Genomic DNA, 22,742 nt, shown 5'->3' on the forward strand with positions numbered 1-22,742 from the left:
CCCTTGCTCCTTCTGCCTGGCCGGCTCCCGTCTCTCCACCAGGATTCTCTGCCTCTGAAACTATTATGGGGGCTGAGACACTGGCTTACTAGTGCTCTTCATGCCTTTCCTATGAGGGGTGCGTCACTTGTTTGGGTTGAGTCACTAACATGATCTTCCTGTTTGGTTTTGCGCCCCTTCTGGCTCGTGCAGTGGAGGAGATATTTGTGGGCTATACTCAGCCAGCCCCCCCCACCCTACACCACTAGGGTTAGTTTGTTATATCTGGTTAATTCTCCTGTCTTTTCTGGTGTTCTGTGTGGATTTAAGTATGCTCCCTCTAATACTCTCTCCCTCCCCTCCCGGAGGACCTGGCCTGATGACTCCTGACTGTCCCCAGTCCACCTGGTCTTACTGCTGCTCCAGTTTCAACTGTTCTGCCTGCGGCTATGGAACCCTGACCTGATCACCGGACATGCCACCTTGTCCCGGACCTGCTGTTTTCGATTCTCTCATTTGATTTGAGTGCTCAGGGTCCCATCTAGCTAAGAATTTAGCTACAATATTTGACATACAGTGGGGAGAACAAGTATTTGATTCACTGCCGATTTTGCAGGTTTTCCTACTTACAAAGCATTTAGAAAATCCAGAAAATCACATAGTATGATTTTTAAGTAATTAATTTGCATTTTATTGCATGACATAAGTATTTGATACATCAGAAAAGCAGAACTAAATGTTTGGTACAGAAACCTTTGTTTGCAATTACAGAGATCATACGTTTCCTGTAGTTCTTGACCAGGTTTGCACACACTGCTGCAGGGATTTTGGCCCACTACTCCATACAGACCTACAGGTTTCGGGGCTGTCGCTGGGCAATACAGACTTTCAGCTCCCTCCAAAGATTTTCTATTGGGTTCAGGTCTGGAGACTGGCTAGGCCACTCCAGGACATTGAGATGCTTCTTACGGAGCCACTCCTTAGTGTTTCGGGTCGTTGTCATGCTGGAAGACCCAGCCACGACCCATCTTCAATGCTCTTACTGAGGGAAGGAGGTTGTTGGCCAAGATCTTGCGATACATGGCCCCATCCATCCTCCCCTCAATACGGTGCAGTCGACCTGTCCCCTTTGCAGAAAAGCATCCCCAAAGAATGATGTTTCCACCTCCATGCTTCACGGTTGGGATGGTGATCTTGGGGTTATACTCATCCTTCTTCTTCCTCCAAACGCGGCGAGTGGAGTAAAAGCTCTATTTTTGTCTCATCAGACCACATGACCTTCTCCCATTCCTCCTCTGGATCATCCAGATGGTCATTGGCAAACTTCAGACGGGCCTGGACATGCCTTGGCTTGAGCAAGGGGACCTTGCGTGCGCTGAAGGATTTTAATCCATGACGGCGTAGTGTGTTACTCATGGTTTTCTTTGAGACTGTTGTCCCAGCTCTCTTCAGGTCATTGACCAGGTCCTGCCGTGTAGCTCTGGGCTCATCCCTCATCTTCCTCATGATCATTGATGCCCCACGAGGTGAGATCTCACTTTATTCATTATAGACTAGATAGCCGATTTTATTACAGACATAAATACTCCTGTTCAATCAGCTGTCAAAATCCTAGGCTGGTGTGGTAACACATGGTCTGCGGTTGTGAGGCCGCTTGGATGTACTGCCAAATTCTCTAAAATGATGTTGGAGGTGGCTTATGGTAGAGAAATGAGCATTTCATTCTCTGGCAACAACTCTGGTGGAGAGTCCTGCAGTCAGCATGCCAATTGCACACTCCCTCAACTTGAGACATCTGTGGCATTGTGACAACACTGCACATTTTAGTGGCCTTGTATTGTCCTGATATGCCACACCTGTCAGGTGGATGGATTATCTTATTACAATGAGAAATGCTCACTAACAAGGATGTATACAAATTTGTGCACTTTGAGAACATTTCTGGGACCTTTTATTTCAGCACATGAAAATACATATTGCGTTTATATTTGCACAGTATAAACGGCTCAATATTACTTTGACAGTAAACTATACCATCCTAACACTGCTCTGGGGATGGTAACAATGAATGCAGGGGTGCCCCACTGGCAGGTAGGGAAAATAGGTGGGACACTGCATGTGTAAGGCATATGTCATCCAGACATCCAGACATGAAACTCACACAGGATGATCTGCAAGATTAAAATGCATCTTTATGACATGATCCCGCATAGATTATGAAGACAGTTGGAGTAAAGGATGTTTAAGTAGAATGAGTATCATTTTCTACTATAAAAGATCGGTGAAGAATCCAGCTATGAACTGGTCCGTTTGTCACAACTTGGGAAGCTCAAGAGAGACGGTGTGGCCACATTACCATAACGCTGTTTATATAATAGCCGCAGATATGAGGTTTACATCTAATTGTTGTATAAGCTGAATGAGTGAGTATGATACTGTTTGTATTATTGTGTAATATGATTGTGGACTGTTTAATGAAGAAAAATACAATTCCCTTTTGATTTGAACTAAATCAGAGGACCGCCCCTGAGCCCAGTTAGGGTCAGACATCCTGGGACAGCCCTTTTCGGCCCTTCCGAATAAAACCCACACTCGGGTTTTCGATCAGCAGACCATGTTTTTCTCCATTAGGGGAGGACAAAGGTTGTAGACCAAGCTTATCTCAATTACGAGATGGCTAAAGGTTGTAGAATATTTTAACCATACCACGTGGTTAAACTCTTAGACTATCGATACCGACAGAATGAGAATAAGTCTGATATTAATTACTAGTCTGCAGCTAGGAATTCAGTATCATTGAACGCGAAGAATGACAACCGCCGAAACATCCATTCTATAACGAATGTCACTTTGAACTATCCCCTCTAACCAAGACAGAGAGACAGACAATTCTACGAAAGACGGACAATTCTACAAAAGACAAACTTTTCACCAGCGATCAAGACGACACACTGAGCGTAAATATATATATTGATTGCAATTGTTCCCGAATGAGTGAGCGTTCATGTGTAAAGGATTAGCATTTGAATTGTTATAATTAACTCCGACTTCTTAGTCGACCCCCCATTTCCCCTTTGTCTAACAAGCCGCCATGCCGGTTCAGCCTACTAGGGCACATTTTATCATTTCATGTAACCACATTTACCAAGTTTGTTTATGCATTTCTGTGAATTACTTAATAAATTATAGGACAATTGATGTGTGGATGACTCATAGTGAAGACTGGGTACATACAGATAAGCAACAATTTACGACGTTTGGAATTAGACTAACGCGAGGTAAAATAAAGAAATCATTAATCAGAAGACTATTGATCAGATGAAAATATCTGAAAGGTGATATTGGGAAATTATAACTTTGTAATCTGAATACTTTCCTTGGTGCCACAAATTCCTAGTTACAATTAAATTATTAAGTCTAAAATCGAGTAACTTAGAGAATCTTTCATATGAACAAAGTCTTCAGTTAATGATAGTAAAGACACGACAGGACCATGATAGTTTGTTGGTAATGTGGACACCAAGGAACTTGAAACTCGTTCTGTCGATGTTAATGGGGACTTGTTTAGCACGCCTTTTCCTGTAGTCAACGATCAACTCCTTTGTTGTGCTCACATTGAGGGAGAGGTTGTCCTGGCACCACACTGCCAGGTCTCTTCATTGTCAGTGACCAGGCCTACCACTGGTGTTGTGGTGCACCTCAAACTTGGTGTTGGAGTCATGTTTTACCACACAGTCGTGGGCAGGGAGTACAGGAGGGGCCCCAGTGTTAAGGATCAGTGTGGCAGACTTGTTGCCTACCCTTACCACCTGGGGGCGGCCCGTCAGGAAGTGCAGGATCCAGTTGAGGAGGGTGGCGTTTAGTCCCAGGGTCCTTAGCTTTTCCAACCACACTGTAGCTGGGAAACCGGTCACCCTCAAATGGTGCACCTTGTCAGCTACACTGGGGTGGAACTAGTGAAAGCAATGTCCAAAAACATTGCCTGAAACTTGATTTTCAAAAATAACTGGAAATTGAGGAATCTGCTTTTAAACTGATGCACCCAATGTGGTAGGATTCTGACCCATATTGCAACAGACTAGATGGAACTACCAAAGCCTTAATTTCTACACTGCTGGGTTCACATTTGCTATAAAGCAGTCACATTAAAATGTAGAAAATCCATTTTGGCCCGAGTGTAATGTTCACGGAACTACGCTATTCTATTGAATACCACATTCATCCAACTCAAACCTTGCCTCATTATTACAAACTTCAATTTTCCCCTGAAGTTCTACTCATTGATATGAAATGCTGAGACCAGACCATTCAATGCCTTTCACAATTTATTCATCCAAAGATTGCAGTAGATCTTCACATTCGTTTGCTGGTCCTCTTGTATGACATGCCAGACAGAGTCATGGTCTGAAAAGAGAAAGCATCTGTAATCATTACACGCAGATGCCACGCAGATGCTTGCTGAGGCACGCGAGCAGTGTGGGTGCAATGATTGAATAACACGTACATTTATTTTGCGACTCGAGCGGTGGGGTCAGCATGTAATTAGAACATTGGCGGCAGCAAACTGTTGAATTGCGTTCACGGCACTGTCATAGACTAGCCATTTTGTTAATGGTATAAATTAACCCTGAAATTGTCGCTTCGTGAAACACCCAGCCATATGCCCCAGACTCACATTGACGAGGGTGTTTGCGTCTGTAAGTTCTGTGACATATTCAATCCCATTCAGGATGGCCGTCAGCTTGTTACCTTCCCTCATCACCACAGACTGAAACAGGAGAGGTCAACAGTTAGATCTGAAAGCAGTGGTCACCAACTACAGGCAACTAGGACCAATTTAACAGGCCCAAGTTGGACGGCCATATATGGAGAAGAAAAAAAAGTGACAGTGTGCATCAGGTGTGTGAGTTGGTTTTGAGACGTAACTGTGCGCCCAGTCCCTGGAGAGCAGAGGAGATTCTGCCAACGAAAATCAGTCCTCCCGCAACATCACTGGGACCTGAACTAACCCCACATCAGCTGAACTTATAGTTTAGTTAGATACTTGCTGTATATGTAGGGAGATGGATAAACCCAGGCTACATGTATGAAACTCATGGTTGGGTTGTGACATGCGCCACCCACATTGACTTTCTCCCCGGTCGGCGACTCGAGCTCCGTCTCCTGGCCAATGGTGAAGGAGTTGGTGAGGATCTTTGTCCCCGTGGTGACAGTCACCTTGAAGTGGTCTCCAGTCTCCTCAATCTCAGAGATGCTCTTGACGTCTTTGCCCTCCTGGATAAGCTCATCAGGGAGACCTACATGTTTGCGGCAGCGAGAGTGTCATAGACGGTGCTTTTTAGTACTACAAAAAGTTAATGAAGTGGGACATGAACACTGAATTATTACTACTGAAGTAAAGCGCTGATGCACTATAATACAGCAACACAATGATCTGAATGCATTCCCAGCTAGCACATAACATTCTGAGGACCATACATTTTAGGGCTTGGTTATTTTGCATACCACATTCTGGTAATGGTGCAGGACAGTTGCTTGGCTTTGGAACATTCTCATTAAAGGAATTTGCCAAATGTTAATTTCTTGGCATTTCATTATTTGATCAGAATATTTCCTGAAAGTTCAAACATTTTAATTTAAGGTAAAGTTCTAGGAACATTAGTCATTTTACATTGGGAATGTTCTCAAGTTGTTCAGCTGACTTTAAATATTCTCCTGTGGGAATGTCAGTACTTCAGCATAATGTTCTGTAGGTTCTCACAGTTACAGTCATGTTCTCAGAACACTAAGAACTTGCCATACAAAAACGAACATTAATCAAGACACATTCTGTTCCCAGAACATCCAAGGAAACTAATGTGCTACCTGGGTTTGCTACTCAGAAGTAACCATTGCATTCGCAGTCACCATTGAACATCATTACTGAAAGGACTACAACTTCTGAAATGAACACCCCAAGTCTAATCAAATGTACAAACCCAACAGCAAGACTTACCAACAGCCTCCATGAAAGACTCAAAGTTGTCATGTGACTCCATCTGGTATTTTCCTGAGAAAGACATGGTGACTATAAGACAGTGACAGTAGAGTCAGCCACAGCTCCCTGCTTGTCTTTATACCCCCATCTATCCACCCCAGCCCTGCACTCATTAACTAACTAAAGGTGTCTTCAATTGAGAACCCCTCCCCTCATATCTTCCCTGCTACTTGCCTGTAGGCACAGATCTAGGGTCAGCTTCCCAGCCAAGGGCAACTAATCTACATCGCAATGGTCAACTTTATTGTACTCCACTTCTCATCCTCTCTTCTTCTACTTTGGTGGTGTGAGTGATCATTGATCTGATTTGATAAACAAGGCCTCCTCGACTCCTTAGAAAAATGATAAGCAGTCTCATCATTGTAATACAAGTGTATGGATCAATCAACACATTTCAATTTCAACTTGACTTTATCTCGCTATACACCTGTGTTGAAATTAAACTAGGCTACATTGCACTTTGAGTTGAGAGGTGTATTTTGTCTCCATGCACTATAAAAAAGTTGAATCAATGTACAATTGTAAGGCAGCAGACTGCAATAGGATTGTGAGTTTGCAAAAATGTTTGGCATATAGCTGAACCAACATACATTCTCAAGTTGAATTTTAACTTGGTGTTGGAGTCATGTTTTACCACGCAGTCGTGGGTGAACAGGGAGTACAGGAGGGGCCCCAGTGTTAAGGATCAGTGTGGCAGATGTGTTGTTGCCTACCCTTACCACCTGGGTGCGGGATCCAGTTTCAGAGGAAGGTGTTTAGTACCAGGGTCCTTAGCTTTTCCAACCACACTGTAGCTGGGAAACCGGTCACCCTCAAATGGTGCACCTTTAGCCCCTTGTCAGCTACACTGGGGTGGAACTAGTGAAAGCAATGCCCAAAAACATTGCCTGAAACTTGATTTTCAAAAATAACTGGAAATTGAGGAATCTGCTTTTAAACTGATGCACCCAATGTGGTAGGATTCTGACCCATATTGCAACAGACTAGATGGAACTACCAAAGCCTTAATTTCTACACTGCTGGGTTCACATTTGCTATAAAGCAGTCACATTAAAATGTAGAAAATCCATTTTGGCCCGAGTGTAATGTTCACGGAACTACGCTATTCTATTGAATACCACATTCATCCAACTCAAACCTTGCCTCATTATTACAAACTTCAATTTTCCCCTGAAGTTCTACTCATTGATATGAAATGCTGAGACCAGACCATTCAATGCCTTTCACATTTTATTAATCCAAAGAGTGCAGTAGATCTTCACATTCGTTTGCTGGTCCTCTTGTATGACATACCAGACAGAGTCATGGTCTGAAAAGAGAAAGCATCTGTAATCATTACACTCAATAAATCCATGCCAGTACACTATGCTTACCAAAACGGACGCGCTCGTTCTCACATTGATTTTGTTCACCCACACTAGAAGCGATCAGGACATGCAGGTTGAATTATCAAAACAAACTCCGAAACCGTTATATTTGGGGCAAAAAGCATTTCATATTTATGTCAATTTAGCAAATTTGTCCTGGTATATAAACATTGGGTTGTTATTTTACCTGAAATGCACCAGGTCCTTTACTCTGACAATTAAGCCACAGAAAACCGAATGTTTCTCATCATCTCGCCTCCTTTATATGGCGGTTGACAACCAACTTTACAACATTACTACGACTGACCAGAGTGTGGACCTTAAAGTTCATCTTTCAATCACCTACGTGGGTACATGCTCCTAAGAACCAATGAGGAGATGGTAGAGGTCAGACTTGCAGCACATCAATAGAACCAATTTCTATTTTAGCACCTGGCCACGCAGATGCTTGCTGAGGCGCTCGAGCAGTGTGGATGCAATGATTAAATGTACGTGTTACTCATTTTGGAACGCGAGCGGTGGGGTCAGCATGTAATTAGAACATTGGCGGCAGCAAACTGTTGAATTGCGTTCACGGCACTGTCATAGACTAGCCATTTTGTTAATGATATAAATTAACCCTGAAATTGTCGCTTCGTGAAACCCCCAGCCATATGCCCCAGACTCACGTTGACAAGGGTGTTTGCGTCTGTAAGTTCTGTGACATATTCGATCCCATTCAGGAAGGTAGTCAGCTTGTTACTTTCCCTCATCACCACAGACTGAAACAGGAGAGGTCAATGGTTAGATCTGAAAGCAGTGGTCACCAACTACAGTCAACTAGGACCAATTTAACAGGCCCAAGTTGGATGGCCATATATGGAGTAGAAAAAAAAGTGACAGTGTGCATCAGGTGTGTGAGTTGGTTTTGAGACTGTGCGCCCAGTCCCTGGAGAGCAGAGGAGATTCTGCCAACGAAAGTCAGTCCTCCCACAACATCACTGGGACCTGAACTAACCATAGTGACCCCACATCAGCTAAACTTATAGTTTAGTTAGATACTGGCTGTATATGTAGGGAGATGGATAAACCCAGGCTACATGTATGAAACTCATGGTTGTGTTGTGACATGCGCCACCCACATTGACCTTCTCCCCGGTCGGCGCCTCGAGCGACGTCTCCTGGCCAATGGTGAAGGAGTTGGTGAGGATCTTTGTCCCCGTGGTGACAGTCACCTTGAAGTGGTCTCCAGTCTCCTCAATCTCAGAGATGCTCTTGATGTCTTTGCAATCCTGGATAAGCTCATCAGGGAGACCTACATGTTTGCGGCAGCGAGAGAGTCATATACTGTGCTTTTTAGTACCAGGATGGAGTTGTCATGCAAGATATTCATTTTTTAAGCAATGAAATGACGTCATGTTATTGTATATAAACTGTTGCTCGTGGTAACGTGGCAGCGCGCTCCGAGAATAAATTCTGTTACCTATTATTGATAAGACTGGTCTCCGTCTATTTTATGCAAACAACAATCTTACAAATTCTCATGAAATAGAGAATTAGGGAATTAAATTAATGAAAACACATTGGTATGATTAAATTACAGTAACAATTGGTCCTTCGAGCGGATTCCACAAACTTGCCTTTGTCGTCCGAAGGGAAAGCCGAAAGCCGTGCACGAACGGATCTGGACTCGTTATTTAAAGACCTGGCCTCTGGATTGAGGTTTAAAAAAAACAGTCCGGTATTGATCTAAAGGCGACAGAGAAGGTGACGGAATCGAACCGGCATTGCTTTTCCCAGTCTACAGGACGAAGGCAAATAGTCTTTATTCTCGAATTTGGGAGGAATTATTTAAGATATTTTTGATTGAATGTTGAACTAACGGGAGACGAGCGTTATATGGAACAGAGAGACAAAAGAAACATTGATTTCGGTCTAAAATGGAGAAAGAAATATGATTTTGATGGCTGTCTAAATGTAGAAATGCTGGAATCACTTATAAAACAGATACATAAGGAATGTGGAAAAAATGTGAAAAAGCAGAATAAACAGGGGTTATACACAGCCGGAGTTTGGCTTTCAGAAGCAAAAAAGAGAGCTGAGGGTGAAAATAGGAGGAAATCCAAAAAGAGCCAAGATGTTCTGCCCTCCGCTCCCGCAGATGAAAAAGTTAGCCAATTGGGCAGGGGTGAAGGTAACAAACTATATCCTTCTCAAGTATACCAAGAATACAGAGTTAATCTTGTCGATGAAATAGTGGTTGTGAGAATACGGCTGCAGGAGCTACCTGCAATATCACCACCCATATGTGTGAAGCCTGCTGAAGCCGAGGGGGGGATAATAGAGGTAGAAAAAGGAAAAAAGTCGAGAAAAGTGGATAAGGTGAATCAAAAGAAAAAGTTTAAATGTTTTAATTGTAACGAAACTGGACATTTCGCCCGGGAGTGTAACACTCCCTGCAAACGTCACCACCAATATTGTAATTTCACTAAGGGGAAGATCAGAGGCGACAATCGGGGGGTAAAAAGGGGTCATATACAAAGAGAGTGAGATTAATGAGAAACCTCGCTGAGGAAAAGCTTGGGCTTTTAAATTAGGGCTATTTTCTGTTGTCCCGATGCCGGAATTACAAATACAGACAATTGTAAAATGGGTCTATTTGCAGAGAATCTTGGTAATTTACATAGTGTTGGTGGTATAGTGGTGAGCATAGCTGTCTTGCAAACTGCAGTCCAGGGTTCGGTTCCCAGCCAAGGCGTTAACTAAAAAATCTGAGTTTTTGATTGTAATTAAACTAATTGTTTGTATTGCCTAGAAAGTTATAGTCGCTAGTATTTGTATAAGATATAAACTGAACGTTTTAAATGGTTTGTTTGGATCAAATTGAAAGACTAATACATTCAATTTAAAATAAGGACGGAGCGAATTTTGATGCAAGACGATGTCAGTTCACTAAATGATCTGTTTGAATAATGTATTGGGAATAGAGTCGTAATTAAAATGCTGAATCAAAGACGAAACAGTTACTTGGAAAACGTAAGCTGACTCCTAGCTCCTCCACAGCCATATAAGGAGTCATGGGCATGCAGGGCTTTCAAAAAATGGGGCACTTCCTGGTTGGATTTTTATCTGGGTTTCGCCTGTAACATCAGTTCTGTGGCACTCAGTTTTGGAAACGTCAGAGTGTTTTCTTTCCAAAGCTGTCAATTATATGCATAGTTGAGGATCTTTTCGTGACAAAATATCTTGTTTAATACGGGAACGTTTTTCATCCAAATATTAAAAGAGCGCCATCTATATCGAAGAAGTTAATGTTGAAAAGCAACCTCAATAGGAAAAAACAATTGCATATGTTTTGGGAAGTTAGCTAGGTTGAATTTGGTTATTTGAGCTTTTTCCCTGATACATAGACATCTGTAACAGGGACATCAGTTGTTGTTTCTTGAGGAACATGCAGACTGTGTTTTGTTTTATTGAGATGTAAACATGAGTCTCTGAGTAATATTGTCATCTGAAGCATTATAGTAGGGAGTTTTTGTATAGTATGTTTTTTGCTGATTAACCTCTCTGCGCACGGAACCCGCTAGCGGGCTGAAATTCCACAACATACGGTGGTCACTACATAAATAGTCATATTAAACATTCATGAAAATACAAGTGTCTCACCTGTATCGAAAGCCTAGAATCTTGCTAATCCAACTGCGTTGTCAGATTCTAAAAAGGATTTACTGCAAAAGAATACGATGCGATTATCTGAGCATAGAGCCCCATAATAAACAACTATTTCAACCAGCACAGGCGCAACAAAATCACAAACTGCAATATGTCACACCCTGACCATAGTTTGCTTTGTATGTTCTTTGTATGTTCTTATTAAAGATGTATAAAAATAAACACGCTGCGTTTTGGTCCGCCTCTCCTTCCCAGGAAGAATCTCGTGACAGAATCACCCACCACAACAGGACCAAGCGGTGTGGTGACAGGCAGCGGAAGCAAGAGCAGCGCAAGGAGGAATGGACATGGGATGACGTTTTGGACAGAAAGGGTTGCTACACATGGGAGGAGATCCTGGCGGGAAAGGATCGCCTCCCATGGGAACAGGTGGAGGCAGCTAGAAGAGCAGAGGCAGCCGGAGAGAGGAATCGGCGATACGAGGGAACACGGCTGGCAAGGAAGCCTGAGAGGCAGCCCCAAAAATTTGTTGGAGGGGGCACACAGGAAGTATGGCGAAGCCAGGTAGTAGACCTGAGCCAACTTCCTGTGCTTACCGGAGGGCGAGAGAGACCGGGCAGCCACCGTGTTATGCTGTGGAGCGCACGGTGTCCCCAGTGCGGGAGCATAGCCCGGTGCGGTACATACCAGCTCCGCGTATCGGCCGGGCTAAAGTGAGCATCAAGCCAAGTGCCATGAAGCCTTACATGGCACCAGCCTTGCGCATGGTGTCCCCGGTTCGCCTGCATAGCCCAGTGCGGGCTATTTCACCTCGCCGCACTGGCAGGGCGACCGGGAGCATTCAAGCAGGTAAGGTTGGGCAGGCTCGGTGCTCAAGAGCTCCAGTGCGCCCGCACGGTCCGGTCTATCTGGTACCACCTCCACGCATCAGCCCTCTGGTGGCAGCTCCCCACACTCGCCCTGAGGTGCGTGTCCTCGGCCCAGTACCACCAGTGCCGGCACCACGCACCAGGCCTACAGTGCGCCTCGTCTGTCCAGCGCTGCCAGAGCCTTCCTCCTCTCCAGCGCTGCCAGAGCCTCCCGCCTGTCCAGCGCTGCCGGAGTCTCCCGCCTGTCCAGCGCTGCCGGAGTGTCCCGCCTGTCCAGCGCTGCCGGAGCCTTCCTCCTCTCCAGCGCTGCCGGAGTCTCCCGCCTGTCCAGCGCTGCCAGAGCCTTCCTCCTCTCCAGCGCTGCCGGAGTCTCCAGTCTGCCCAGCGCCGCCTGAGCTACCCGTCGGCCCAGCGCCATCAGAGCTGCCAGTCTGCAAGGAGCCGCCAGAGCCGCCAGTCTGCAAGGAGCCGCCAGAGCCGCCAGTCTGCAAGGAGCCGCCAGAGCCGCCAGTCAGCCAGGAGCCGCCAGTGCCGCCAGTCAGCCAGGAGCCGCCAGTGCCCCCAGTCAGCCAGGAGCCGCCAGTGCCGCCAGTCAGCCAGGAGCCGCCAGTGCCGCCAGTCAGCCAGGAGCCGCCAGTGCCGCCAGTCAACCAGAGCCGCCACTGCAGACAGATGCCCACCCAGACCCTCCCCAATAGGTTCAGGTTTTGCGGCCGGAGTCCGCACCTTGGGGGGGGGGGGTACTGTCACCATAGTTTGCTTTGTATGTTCTATGTTTTGTTTGGTCAGGGTGTGATCTGAGTGGGCATTCTATGTTGGATGTCTTGTTTGTCTGTTCCTGTCTTTGTGTTTGTTGCACCAGATAGGGCTGTTTCGGTTTTTCACGTTTCTTATTTTGTATTATACATTGTTCAAGTTATCATCTTTATTAAAGATGTATAAAAATAACCACGCTGCGTTTTGGTCCGCCTCTCGTTCCCAGGAAGAATCTCGTGACACAATCAAATAAATCGTTTACCTTTGACTATCTTCGTCTATCTTCGTCTGTTTGCAATTCCAATGCTCTATATCATCGACTGTATCCTTATGTAATACATGTATCACTAGCCACTTTAACTATGCCACTTTGTTTACATACTCATCTCATATGTATATACTGTACTCGATACCATCTACTGTTTTTTGCCTATGCTGCTCTGTACCATCACTCATTCATATATCCTTATGTACATATTATTTATCCCCTTACATTGTGTACAAGACAGTAGTTTTGGAATTGTTTGTTAGATTACTTGTTGGTTATTACTGCATTGTCGGAACTAGAAGCACAAGCATTTCGCTACACTCGCATTAACATCTGCTAACCATGTGTATGTGACAAATAAAATTTGATTTGATTTTGATTGTTACACAATGAATTATCTTTTGTTTGATAAAATCTGTTTATATAGCCTAACACGAAACATTTTATGAACCGCTTGTGTAGTGAATTCCGTCTCGTTCCATTTTCGACGACACATTCCAGGTAAATCACCCACACAGAACGTGCCTTTTCCAGTCATGTTGGGTTTCACTGCAATCAACTGGTTCGTTTGTAACACAATCAAACCTGATGGGCCATTTCGCGGGACGTATTGACTGAAAGAAACCAATTTGAAGACGATTTGCCCGCTGTTTCGTTGATTGACTGTCTTTTAACCCAATGACCACTGATCGTCTTGAAATCTAGCTGGGTAGATAGCCAATGAGCTGAGCTAAACGGCAATATGCCATGTTTATGTGTTGCAAGACCAACCCATGTAGTAAGCTCCAGCGTAAAGAGAGTCATGCACTATTGAATTTTCATACCGGAATAAGCTACGCATTTACGTATTGTTTGGTGAATGCGCAGATTCAGCTGTTTATATATCAATTATTATGAAGACTAAGTCAGGGAAAGCTAAATCTAAGTCTAGATATACAGATGTACACACAACTTTAGAATAAATTGATTGGGAAGGTGAGACAGAGATTGTTGTAGGACGCTTCATTTAGCGATTGTGGAGGAATATTTTTTGAACGGGAGAGGATATCGTTTTGGACTAGTAAGTTCTTATCATGCTAATGCTCTTGTTTGAAATTAATAATATAAAATATTATTTGTGATTTTTTATTTATTTTAGAAGCAATATATAAACATTTAATGCCATGAAATGTGAGATGCGTGTGTCTGCCGCCCCACCCCAACCCACATGAAATAGCCTATTTGAGGCTGTTGAGGAGAGTGCAGGACCACATCAATGGCCAAATGGAAATAGTAGATACAGCTGGTCTGTTGTAATATAATAAAGACAGTAATATAATAAAGACAGTAGATCTAGCTGGTCTGTCATAAAATAATAGAGACAGTAGATCTAGCTGAAATGTCATAATATAAAAGAGACAGTAGATCTAGCAGGTAATAATAATGTATTCAACCTTCAACTCTCTATATATATCTGTTTATTATACATGTTGATACAAGGCTCATATGTGAAACTATTCTAACTGAACATTTTCTTTCACAGTGACACTGACCCCGAATGGGAGTCTTATCCGGTGTCCTGTGTGAATTTAAGTATGCTCTCTCTAATTCTCTCTTTCTCTCTCTCAGAGGACCAGAGCCCTAGGACCATGCGTCAGGACTACCTGGCATGATCACTCCTTGCTGTCCCCAGTCCACCTGGCCTTGCCGCTATTCCAGTTTCAACTGTTCTGCCTGTGACTATGGAACCCTAAACTGTTAATTTTTACTCTTGAGGTGCTGTCCTGTTGCATCCTCTACAACCACTGTGATCTCCACCCGGCACAGCCAGAAGAGGACTGGCCACCCCACATAGCCTGGTTCCTCTCTAGGTTTCATCCTAGGTTTTGGCCTTTCTAGGGAGTTTTTCCTAGCCACCGTGCTTCTACACCTGTATTGCTTGCTGTTTGGGGTTTTAGGCTGGGGCTATATAAATTGATTTGATTTGATAGAGGACTGAGGGTCATCCAAATATTGAAAGTGTGTAAATAGTTACCCATGTTATTTTGTAAATGTATATATATATATTTTCATATTTTTTTAATCAATAATAAAAATAAAAACATTTATCATTTATTTTTCTAAATTTTTTTGGGGGGTGTGTGTGTTAGAATACCATTTTGGTATACCTTCACCAATTTGGCCACTTGGGTACATTTGGGCTACTTGTGTGGGACACCTGGGTGACTTCATGATAAATGTTATGTAGCCCACTCATTTTGGAAGTTATCATTCTGAAACTTTGCACAAGTACTGTTGCCCTCTTCTATTTTTCACTCAAATTGTCCCCATCATCCTATCTGAATGTTTGTTTTTGTCAGGTGCGTGAATGAGGACCCAAAAGCGATTTAACAAAACAGAGTTTCTTTAATGATGAACACACGTGAGCTCAGATGGACCGGCAGATTCCGACAGGACAGGACAAGGTTGCAGCAAACACGATGATAGTCTGGTTCAGGCATGAGACACACAAACAAGAATCCGACAAGGACAGGAACAAAAACAGAGAGAGATATAGAGGACTAATCAGAGGGAAAAAGGGAACAGGTGGGAAAAGGGGTGACGAGGTAGTTAGGAGGAGACAAGGAACAGCTGGGGGAAAAGAGGGGGAGAAAAGGTAACCTAAAACGACCAGCAGGGGGAGACAGGGTGAAAGGAAAGGACAGAAACAAGACACAACATGACAATACATGACAGTACCCCCCCACTCACCGAGCGCCTCCTGGCGCACTCGAGGAGGAAACCTGGCGGCAACGGAGGAAATCCTCGATCAGCGCACGGTCCAGCACGTCCCGAGAGGGAACCCAACTCCTCTCCTCAGGACCGTACCCCTCCCAATCTACGAGGTACTGGTGACCACGGCCCCGAGGACGCATGTCCAAAATCCTACGGACCCTGTAGATGGGTGCGCCCTCGACCAGGATGGGGGGGGGGGGGGGGAAGACGAGCGGGGGCGCGAAGAACGGGCTTGATACAGGAGACATGGAAGACCGGGTGGACGCGACGAAGGTATCGCGGAAGAAGAAGTCGAACTGCGACAGGATTAATGACCCGAGAAATACGGAACGGACCAATGAACCGCGGGGTCAACTTGCGAGAAGCCGTCTTAAGGGGAAGGTTCTGAGTGGAGAGCCAAACTCTCTGACCGCGACAATATCTAGGACTCTTAGTTCTACGCTTATTAGCAGCCCTCACAGTCTGCGTCCTATAACGGCAAAGTGCAGACCTGACCCTCTTCCAGGTGCGCTCGCAACGTTGGACAAAAGCCTGAGCGGAGGGGACGCTGGACTCGGCGAACTGAGATGAGAACAGCGGAGGCTGGTACCCGAGGCTACTCTGAAAAGGAGATAGCCCGGTCGCAGACGAAGGAAGCGAGTTGTGGGCGTATTCTGCCCAGGGGAGCTGTTCTGACCAAGACGCAGGGTTGCGAAAAGAAAGACTGTGTAAGATGCGACCAATAGTCTGATTGGCCCGTTCTGCTTGACCGTTAGACTGGGGGTGAAAGCCGGAAGAGAGACTGACAGAAGCCCCAATCAAACGGCAAAACTCCCTCCAAAATTGAGACGTGAATTGCGGACCTCTGTCCGAAACGACGTCTGACGGAAGGCCATGAATTCTGAAAACATTCTCGATGATGATTTGTGCCGTCTCTTTAGCAGAAGGAAGCTTAGCAAGGGGAATGAAATGAGCCGCCTTAGAGAACTTATCGACAACCGTAAGAATAACAGTCTTCCCCGCTGACGAAGGCAGTCCGGTGACAAAATCTAAGGCGATGTGAGACCACGGTCGAGAGGGAATGGGAAGCGGCCTGAGACGGCCGGCAGGAGGAGAGTTACCGGACTTAGTCTGCGCGCAGACCGAACAAGCAGCCACGAAACGACGCGTGTCATGCTCCCGGGTGGGCCACCAAAAACGCTGGCGAATGGAAGCAAGCGTACCCCGAACGCCAGGGTGGCCGGCTAACTTGGCAGAGTGAGCCCACTGAAGAACGGCCAGACGAGTAGGAACGGGAACGAAAAGAAGGTTCCTAGGACAAGCGCGCGGCGACGGAGTGTGAGTGAGCGCTTGCTTTACCTGCCTCTCAATTCCCCAGACAGTCAACCCGACAACACGCCCCTCAGGGAGAATCCCCTCGGGGTCAGTGGAGGCTACTGAAGAACTGAAGAGACGAGATAAAGCATCAGGCTTGGTGTTCTTAGAGCCCGGACGATAAGAAATCACGAACTCGAAACGAGCGAAAAACAGCGCCCAACGCGCCTGACGCGCATTAAGTCGTTTGGCAGAACGGATGTACTCAAGGTTCCTATGGTCAGTCCAAACGACAAAAGGAACGGTCGCCCCCTCCAACCACTGTCGCCATTCGCCTAGGGCTAACCGGATGGCGAGCAGTTCGCGGTTTCCCACATCATAGTTACGTTCCGACGGCGACAGGCGATGAGAAAAATACGCGCATGGGTGGACCTTGTCGTCAGAGAGGGAGCGCTGAGAAAGAATGGCTCCCACGCCCACCTCTGACGCGTCAACCTCGACAACGAACTGTCTAGAGACGTCAGGTGTAACAAGGATAGGAGCGGATGTAAAACGATTCTTGAGGAGATCAAAAGCTCCCTGGGCGGAAACGGACCACTTAAAGCACGTCTTGACAGAAGTAAGGGCTGTGAGAGGAGCTGCCACCTGACCGAAATTACGGATGAAACGACGATAGAAGTTCGCGAAGCCGAGAAAGCGCTGCAGCTCGACGCGTGACTTAGGGACGGGCCAATCAATGACAGCTTGGACCTTAGCGGGATCCATCTTAATGCCTTCAGCGGAAATAACAGAACCGAGAAATGTGACGGAGGAGGCATGAAAAGTGCACTTCTCAGCCTTCACAAAAAGACAATTCTCTAAAAGGCGCTGGAGGACACGTCGAACGTGCTGAACATGAATCTGGAGTGACGGTGAAAAAATCAGGATATCGTCAAGGTAAACGAAAACAAAGATGTTCAGCATGTCTCTCAGGACATCATTGACTAATGCCTGAAAGACAGCTGGAGCGTTAGCGAGGCCGAAAGGAAGAACCCGGTATTCAAAGTGCCCTAACGGAGTGTTAAACGCCGTCTTCCACTCGTCCCCCTCCCTGATGCGCACGAGATGGTAAGCGTTACGAAGGTCCAACTTAGTGAAAAACCTGGCTCCCTGCAGGATCTCGAAGGCTGAAGACATAAGAGGAAGCGGATAACGATTCTTCACTGTTATGTCATTCAGCCCTCGATAATCTATGCAGGGGCGCAGAGACCCGTCCTTCTTCTTGACAAAAAAAACCCCCGCTCCGGCGGGAGAGGAGGAGGGGACTATGGTACCGGCGTCAAGAGCTACAGACAAATAATCTTCGAGAGCCTTACGTTCGGGAGCCGACAGAGAGTATAGTCTACCCCGGGGGGGAGTGGTTCCCGGAAGGAGATCAATACTACAATCATACGACCGGTGTGGAGGAAGAGAGGTGGCCCTGGACCGACTGAACACCGTGCGCAGATCGTGATATTCCTCCGGCACCCCTGTCAAATCACCAGGCTCCTCCTGTGAAGAAGAGACAGAGGAAACAGGAGGGATAGCAGACATTAAACATTTCACATGACAAGAGACGTTCCAGGAGAGGATAGAATTACTAGACCAATTAATGGAAGGATTATGACAAACTAGCCAGGGATGGCCCAAAACAACAGGTGTAAAAGGTGAACGAAAAATTAAAAAAGAAATGGTTTCGCTATGATTACCAGAAACAGTGAGGGTTAAAGGTAGCGTCTCACGCTGAATCCTGGGGAGAGGACTACCATCCAGGGCGAACAAGGCCGTGGGCTCCCTTAACTGTCTGAGAGGAATGTCATGTTCCCGAGCCCAGGTCTCGTCCATAAAACAGCCCTCCGCCCCAGAGTCTATTAAGGCACTGCAGGAAGCTGACGAACCGGTCCAGCGTAGATGGACCGACAAGGTAGTGCAGGATCTTGAAGGAGAGACAGGAGTAGTAGCGCTCACCAGTAGCCCTCCACTTACTGATGAGCTCTGGCTTTTACTGGACATGAAGTGACAAAATGACCAGCAGAACCGCAATAGAGACAGAGGCGGTTGGTGATTCTTCGTTCCCTCTCCTTAGTCGAGATGCGGATACCTCCCAGCTGCATAGGCTCAGCTCCCGAGCCGGCAGAGGAAGATGGTAGTGATGCGGAGAGGGGGGCAACGGAGAACGCGAGCTCCTTTCCACGAGCTCGGTGACGAAGATCAACCCGTCGCTCAATGCGAATAGCGAGTTCAATCAAGGAATCCACGCTGGAAGGAACCTCCCGGGAGAGAATCTCATCCTTTACCTCTGCGCGGAGACCCTCCAGAAAACGAGCGAGCAAAGCCGGCTCGTTCCAGCCACTGGAGGCAGCAAGAGTGCGAAACTCAATAGAGTAGTCTGTTATGGATCGATTACCTTGACATAGGGAAGACAGGGCCCTGGAAGCCTCCTCCCCAAAAACAGATCGATCAAAAACCCGTATCATCTCCTCCTTAAAGTCCTGATACTGGTTAGTACACTCAGCCCTTGCCTCCCAGATTTCCGTGCCCCACTCACGAGCCCGTCCAGTAAGGAGAGATATGACGTAGGCGACACGAGCAGTGCTCCTGGCGTAAGTGTTGGGCTGGAGAGAAAACACAATATCACACTGGGTGAGGAACGAGCGGCATTCAGTGGGCTCCCCAGAGTAACACGGCGGGTTATTGATTCTGGGCTCCGGAGATTCGAAAGCCCTGGAAGTGGCCGGTGGATCGAGGTGGAGATGGTGAACCTGTTCTGTGAGGTTGGAGACTTGGGTGGCCAGGGTCTCAACGGCATGTCGAGCAGCAGACAATTCCTGCTCGTGTCTGCCTAGCATCGCTCCCTGGATCTCGACGGCTGAGTGGAGAGGATCCGAAGTCGCTGGGTCCATTCTTGGTCGGATTCTTCTGTCAGGTGCGTGAATGAGGACCCAAAAGCGATTTAACAAAACAGAGTTTCTTTAATGATGAACACACGTGAGCTCAGATGGACCGGCAGATTCCGACAGGACAGGACAAGGTTGCAGCAAACACGATGATAGTCTGGTTCAGGCATGAGACACACAAACAAGAATCCGACAAGGACAGGAACAAAAACAGAGAGAGATATAGAGGACTAATCAGAGGGAAAAAGGGAACAGGTGGGAAAAGGGGTGACGAGGTAGTTAGGAGGAGACAAGGAACAGCTGGGGGAAAAGAGGGGGAGAAAAGGTAACCTAAAACGACCAGCAGGGGGAGACAGGGTGAAAGGAAAGGACAGAAACAAGACACAACATGACAATACATGACAGTTTTATCTTGTTCATTTAAAGAGGATGATACAAAAATAAAAACGTATGTTTTTTTTCATTGTTTTATCTAAACCAGATCTATTGTGTGTTATTCTCCTACATTCAATTCACATTTACACCAACTTCAGAGTGTTTTCTTTCAAATGGTACCAATGATATGCATATCCTTGGTTCTGTGCCTGAGCTACAGGCTGTTAGATTTGGCGGAAATTGTCTTCAGGCGGAAATTGCACAAAGTAGGGGGGGGGGCTGCAAGAGTTAACTTGACACCAACCCTCAAACGCACAACACTTAAATGTATACAACCCTCTCGTAGAGGGCGCCCGTACTGTCAAATTCAACCTTTCAGGGGCCGAACCCATAGATCCCATATCTACACTCGTGGGTGCCAAACTCTCCTGTGCATTTGGGACAATAGATCCCAACAACATGTAACCCACAACAGGTGGATGATCTCCGGGAAACAGTGTTGTCTGGTCCAATGGGGGGGCACCAGAATCAACCACAGACCCTCCTGACGGAGTATCCTCACAGTGGCATGAATCAGGTCCACCGGAGGAAATGCATAGAGCCAAAGCATCCGTTCACAATGGAGCGCCCAAATTGATAACAGACGACAATGCGTGTTTTATCGTAATGCGATAAAACGGCCCTGCCGAACCGGTCCCACCTGGAAAGATATGTCACCCTGAGTGACAAGAAATGCGCACTGCTCCATATGAGCAAATAACGGGCCTGTTGATGTACGCCACTGCCATCCTATTGTCCTACATTACAACACATGCTGACCCTCCAACATCATAAGGAACCTCAAAACAGACAGTAGCTCTAGGTAATTGATATGCCATGCTTTTGCAGTGTTGACCAAATCCATTTTTCAGAGTAGCCCACACACAGGGCTCCCCAACCCAGTAAGGATGCATCTGTCGTTATCAGTCTGTGGGACACTACCTACTCCATGATATCCCTCTACAACACCAGTCCCAGCTCCCTTCAAAGAGTCAACGCCCTTAGGCACAACTGACCTTGAGCAACCGATGAGCTATCGATGGCAGTAGGAATCATCCAGCACTGAACCAGACTCATCAACCGAAGTCTCAGAGGCTCCACAGCTATCATAGAGGCCACCAATATCCCTGCTGCGAGGGAGAAGACGGCCAATCCACCCCCAGGCAAGAGTATATCATCGCCGGAATCCAGAGAAACTGGACTGAGCCTCACTCGGCTGGGATGACACCCCCATCAACTCCTACCACCGCTGCTGCTCTCTCCCGGCCTCAGACAAACCCATTCCTGTGGTCGCTTCACTGGAATACCCTTTGCCAGCAGCCTCAATCTTTCTCACAAAGTCATCCCGACGACCAATCGAAGTTGAACCCAGACAAGGGTTACAATAACTGGTCAGATCCAAATTCTCCTGGGCAAACAGGACAGGACTCGTGAGTATCTTTAATTTTCATTGTGAAACCACATGCCATAGAGCTCGGTCTGAGGTGGAAATTCGTCTGGTTAGCCATTTTGAACATATGCTTACCACTGGCTATCTTACTTAAGCAAGGAAGCACTGTCTACAGTGCAGAAGCAGAAAGCGGTGGGGTTTTAGCAGGGGTTGGAACCGCAAATTAAAGTGATCTATACTGTTCCGGAACAGAACTGCTATTTTAAAAACATGAGAACCGCTTAACAATGTTATTTGATGTTCTGGACAACAAAAAAATTGTCCCACGAAAATCACTTATGCAAAGTGAGTCTGTCTGTCACTCAGAAACGTATTTCAGTCTCTGCCCGATCCTGCCAGTTGAACATCTTTACCAGTGAGTGTGTGTGTGTAGGCCCCTTCCCCACCGAAGCAGTAGCCTACTGACGTTACAAGCATGATTCAGAAATTAGGGAGAGAGATTTTTCATTGGATTAACCTTTTCAGTGCTAGTTAAGGATAATATAGTTATCATGTTTCACATCAGATTTATTAACTACTAAGAGGTCAAATGTATTTTTATTTTCATTCTGTTGCCGCTCTACACACACACTCTTGTTAGCCAGCTAGCTAGATTGCTGGTCCAACGTATGCATGTAAATAGCTTGCCTGCTGCATAGCAAGCTGCTCTATCCACAATGATTAGTGATTTAATGTCGAGCTAAAGGTAAAAAAATATATTTCAGAGGCTTAAAAGGGAACAGAAAGGAACAATATAAACCGTTACTTTTCTGGGGGTTCTGAACCGGTTCAGAACTTTATTTTACTATTCGGAACAGTGGAATATAAAATAAAATTAGGTTCAGAACGAAACAATTGGAAAATCATTTTAGTTTCAACCCCTGGTTTTTAGCAAACACAAATCTTACCTAAGCAAGGATCATTAGCTACACAAGCAGAACAAAAAGTAATTAGCTTTTAGCTATCACAAAAACGATACCAAGACCCAAAACTTGCAACATTTAGGGTGC

General features: G+C 45.9%; 2 protein-coding genes across 2 annotated transcripts; both read right to left on the reverse strand.

Annotated features, from left to right (window-relative positions):
• Window positions 1–1,912: 1,912 nt before the first annotated feature.
• LOC110498564 (fatty acid binding protein 1-B.1-like) lies at window positions 1,913–8,144 on the reverse strand. Its single transcript, XM_021575225.3, has 5 exons — window positions 8,052–8,144; window positions 5,975–7,325; window positions 5,104–5,276; window positions 4,655–4,747; window positions 1,913–4,383 (listed from the first exon to the last, which is right to left on the reverse strand). Exons 2-5 carry the CDS (start codon window positions 6,039–6,041, stop codon window positions 4,333–4,335), a joined length of 384 nt encoding a protein of 127 aa, XP_021430900.1. The 5' UTR covers window positions 6,042–7,325; window positions 8,052–8,144; the 3' UTR covers window positions 1,913–4,332.
• Window positions 7,275–21,413, reverse strand: LOC149975175 (fatty acid binding protein 1-B.1-like). Its single transcript, XM_090209697.1, has 4 exons — window positions 21,320–21,413; window positions 8,505–8,677; window positions 8,052–8,144; window positions 7,275–7,325 (listed from the first exon to the last, which is right to left on the reverse strand). Exons 1-4 carry the CDS (start codon window positions 21,411–21,413, stop codon window positions 7,275–7,277), a joined length of 411 nt encoding a protein of 136 aa, XP_090065823.1.
• Between the last annotated feature and the right edge of the window lie 1,329 nt (window positions 21,414–22,742).

This window comes from Oncorhynchus mykiss, chromosome 19, assembly GCF_057628025.1.
Source record: "Oncorhynchus mykiss isolate SJ-2025 chromosome 19, ASM5762802v1, whole genome shotgun sequence".
Lineage (NCBI taxonomy): Eukaryota > Metazoa > Chordata > Actinopteri > Salmoniformes > Salmonidae > Oncorhynchus > Oncorhynchus mykiss.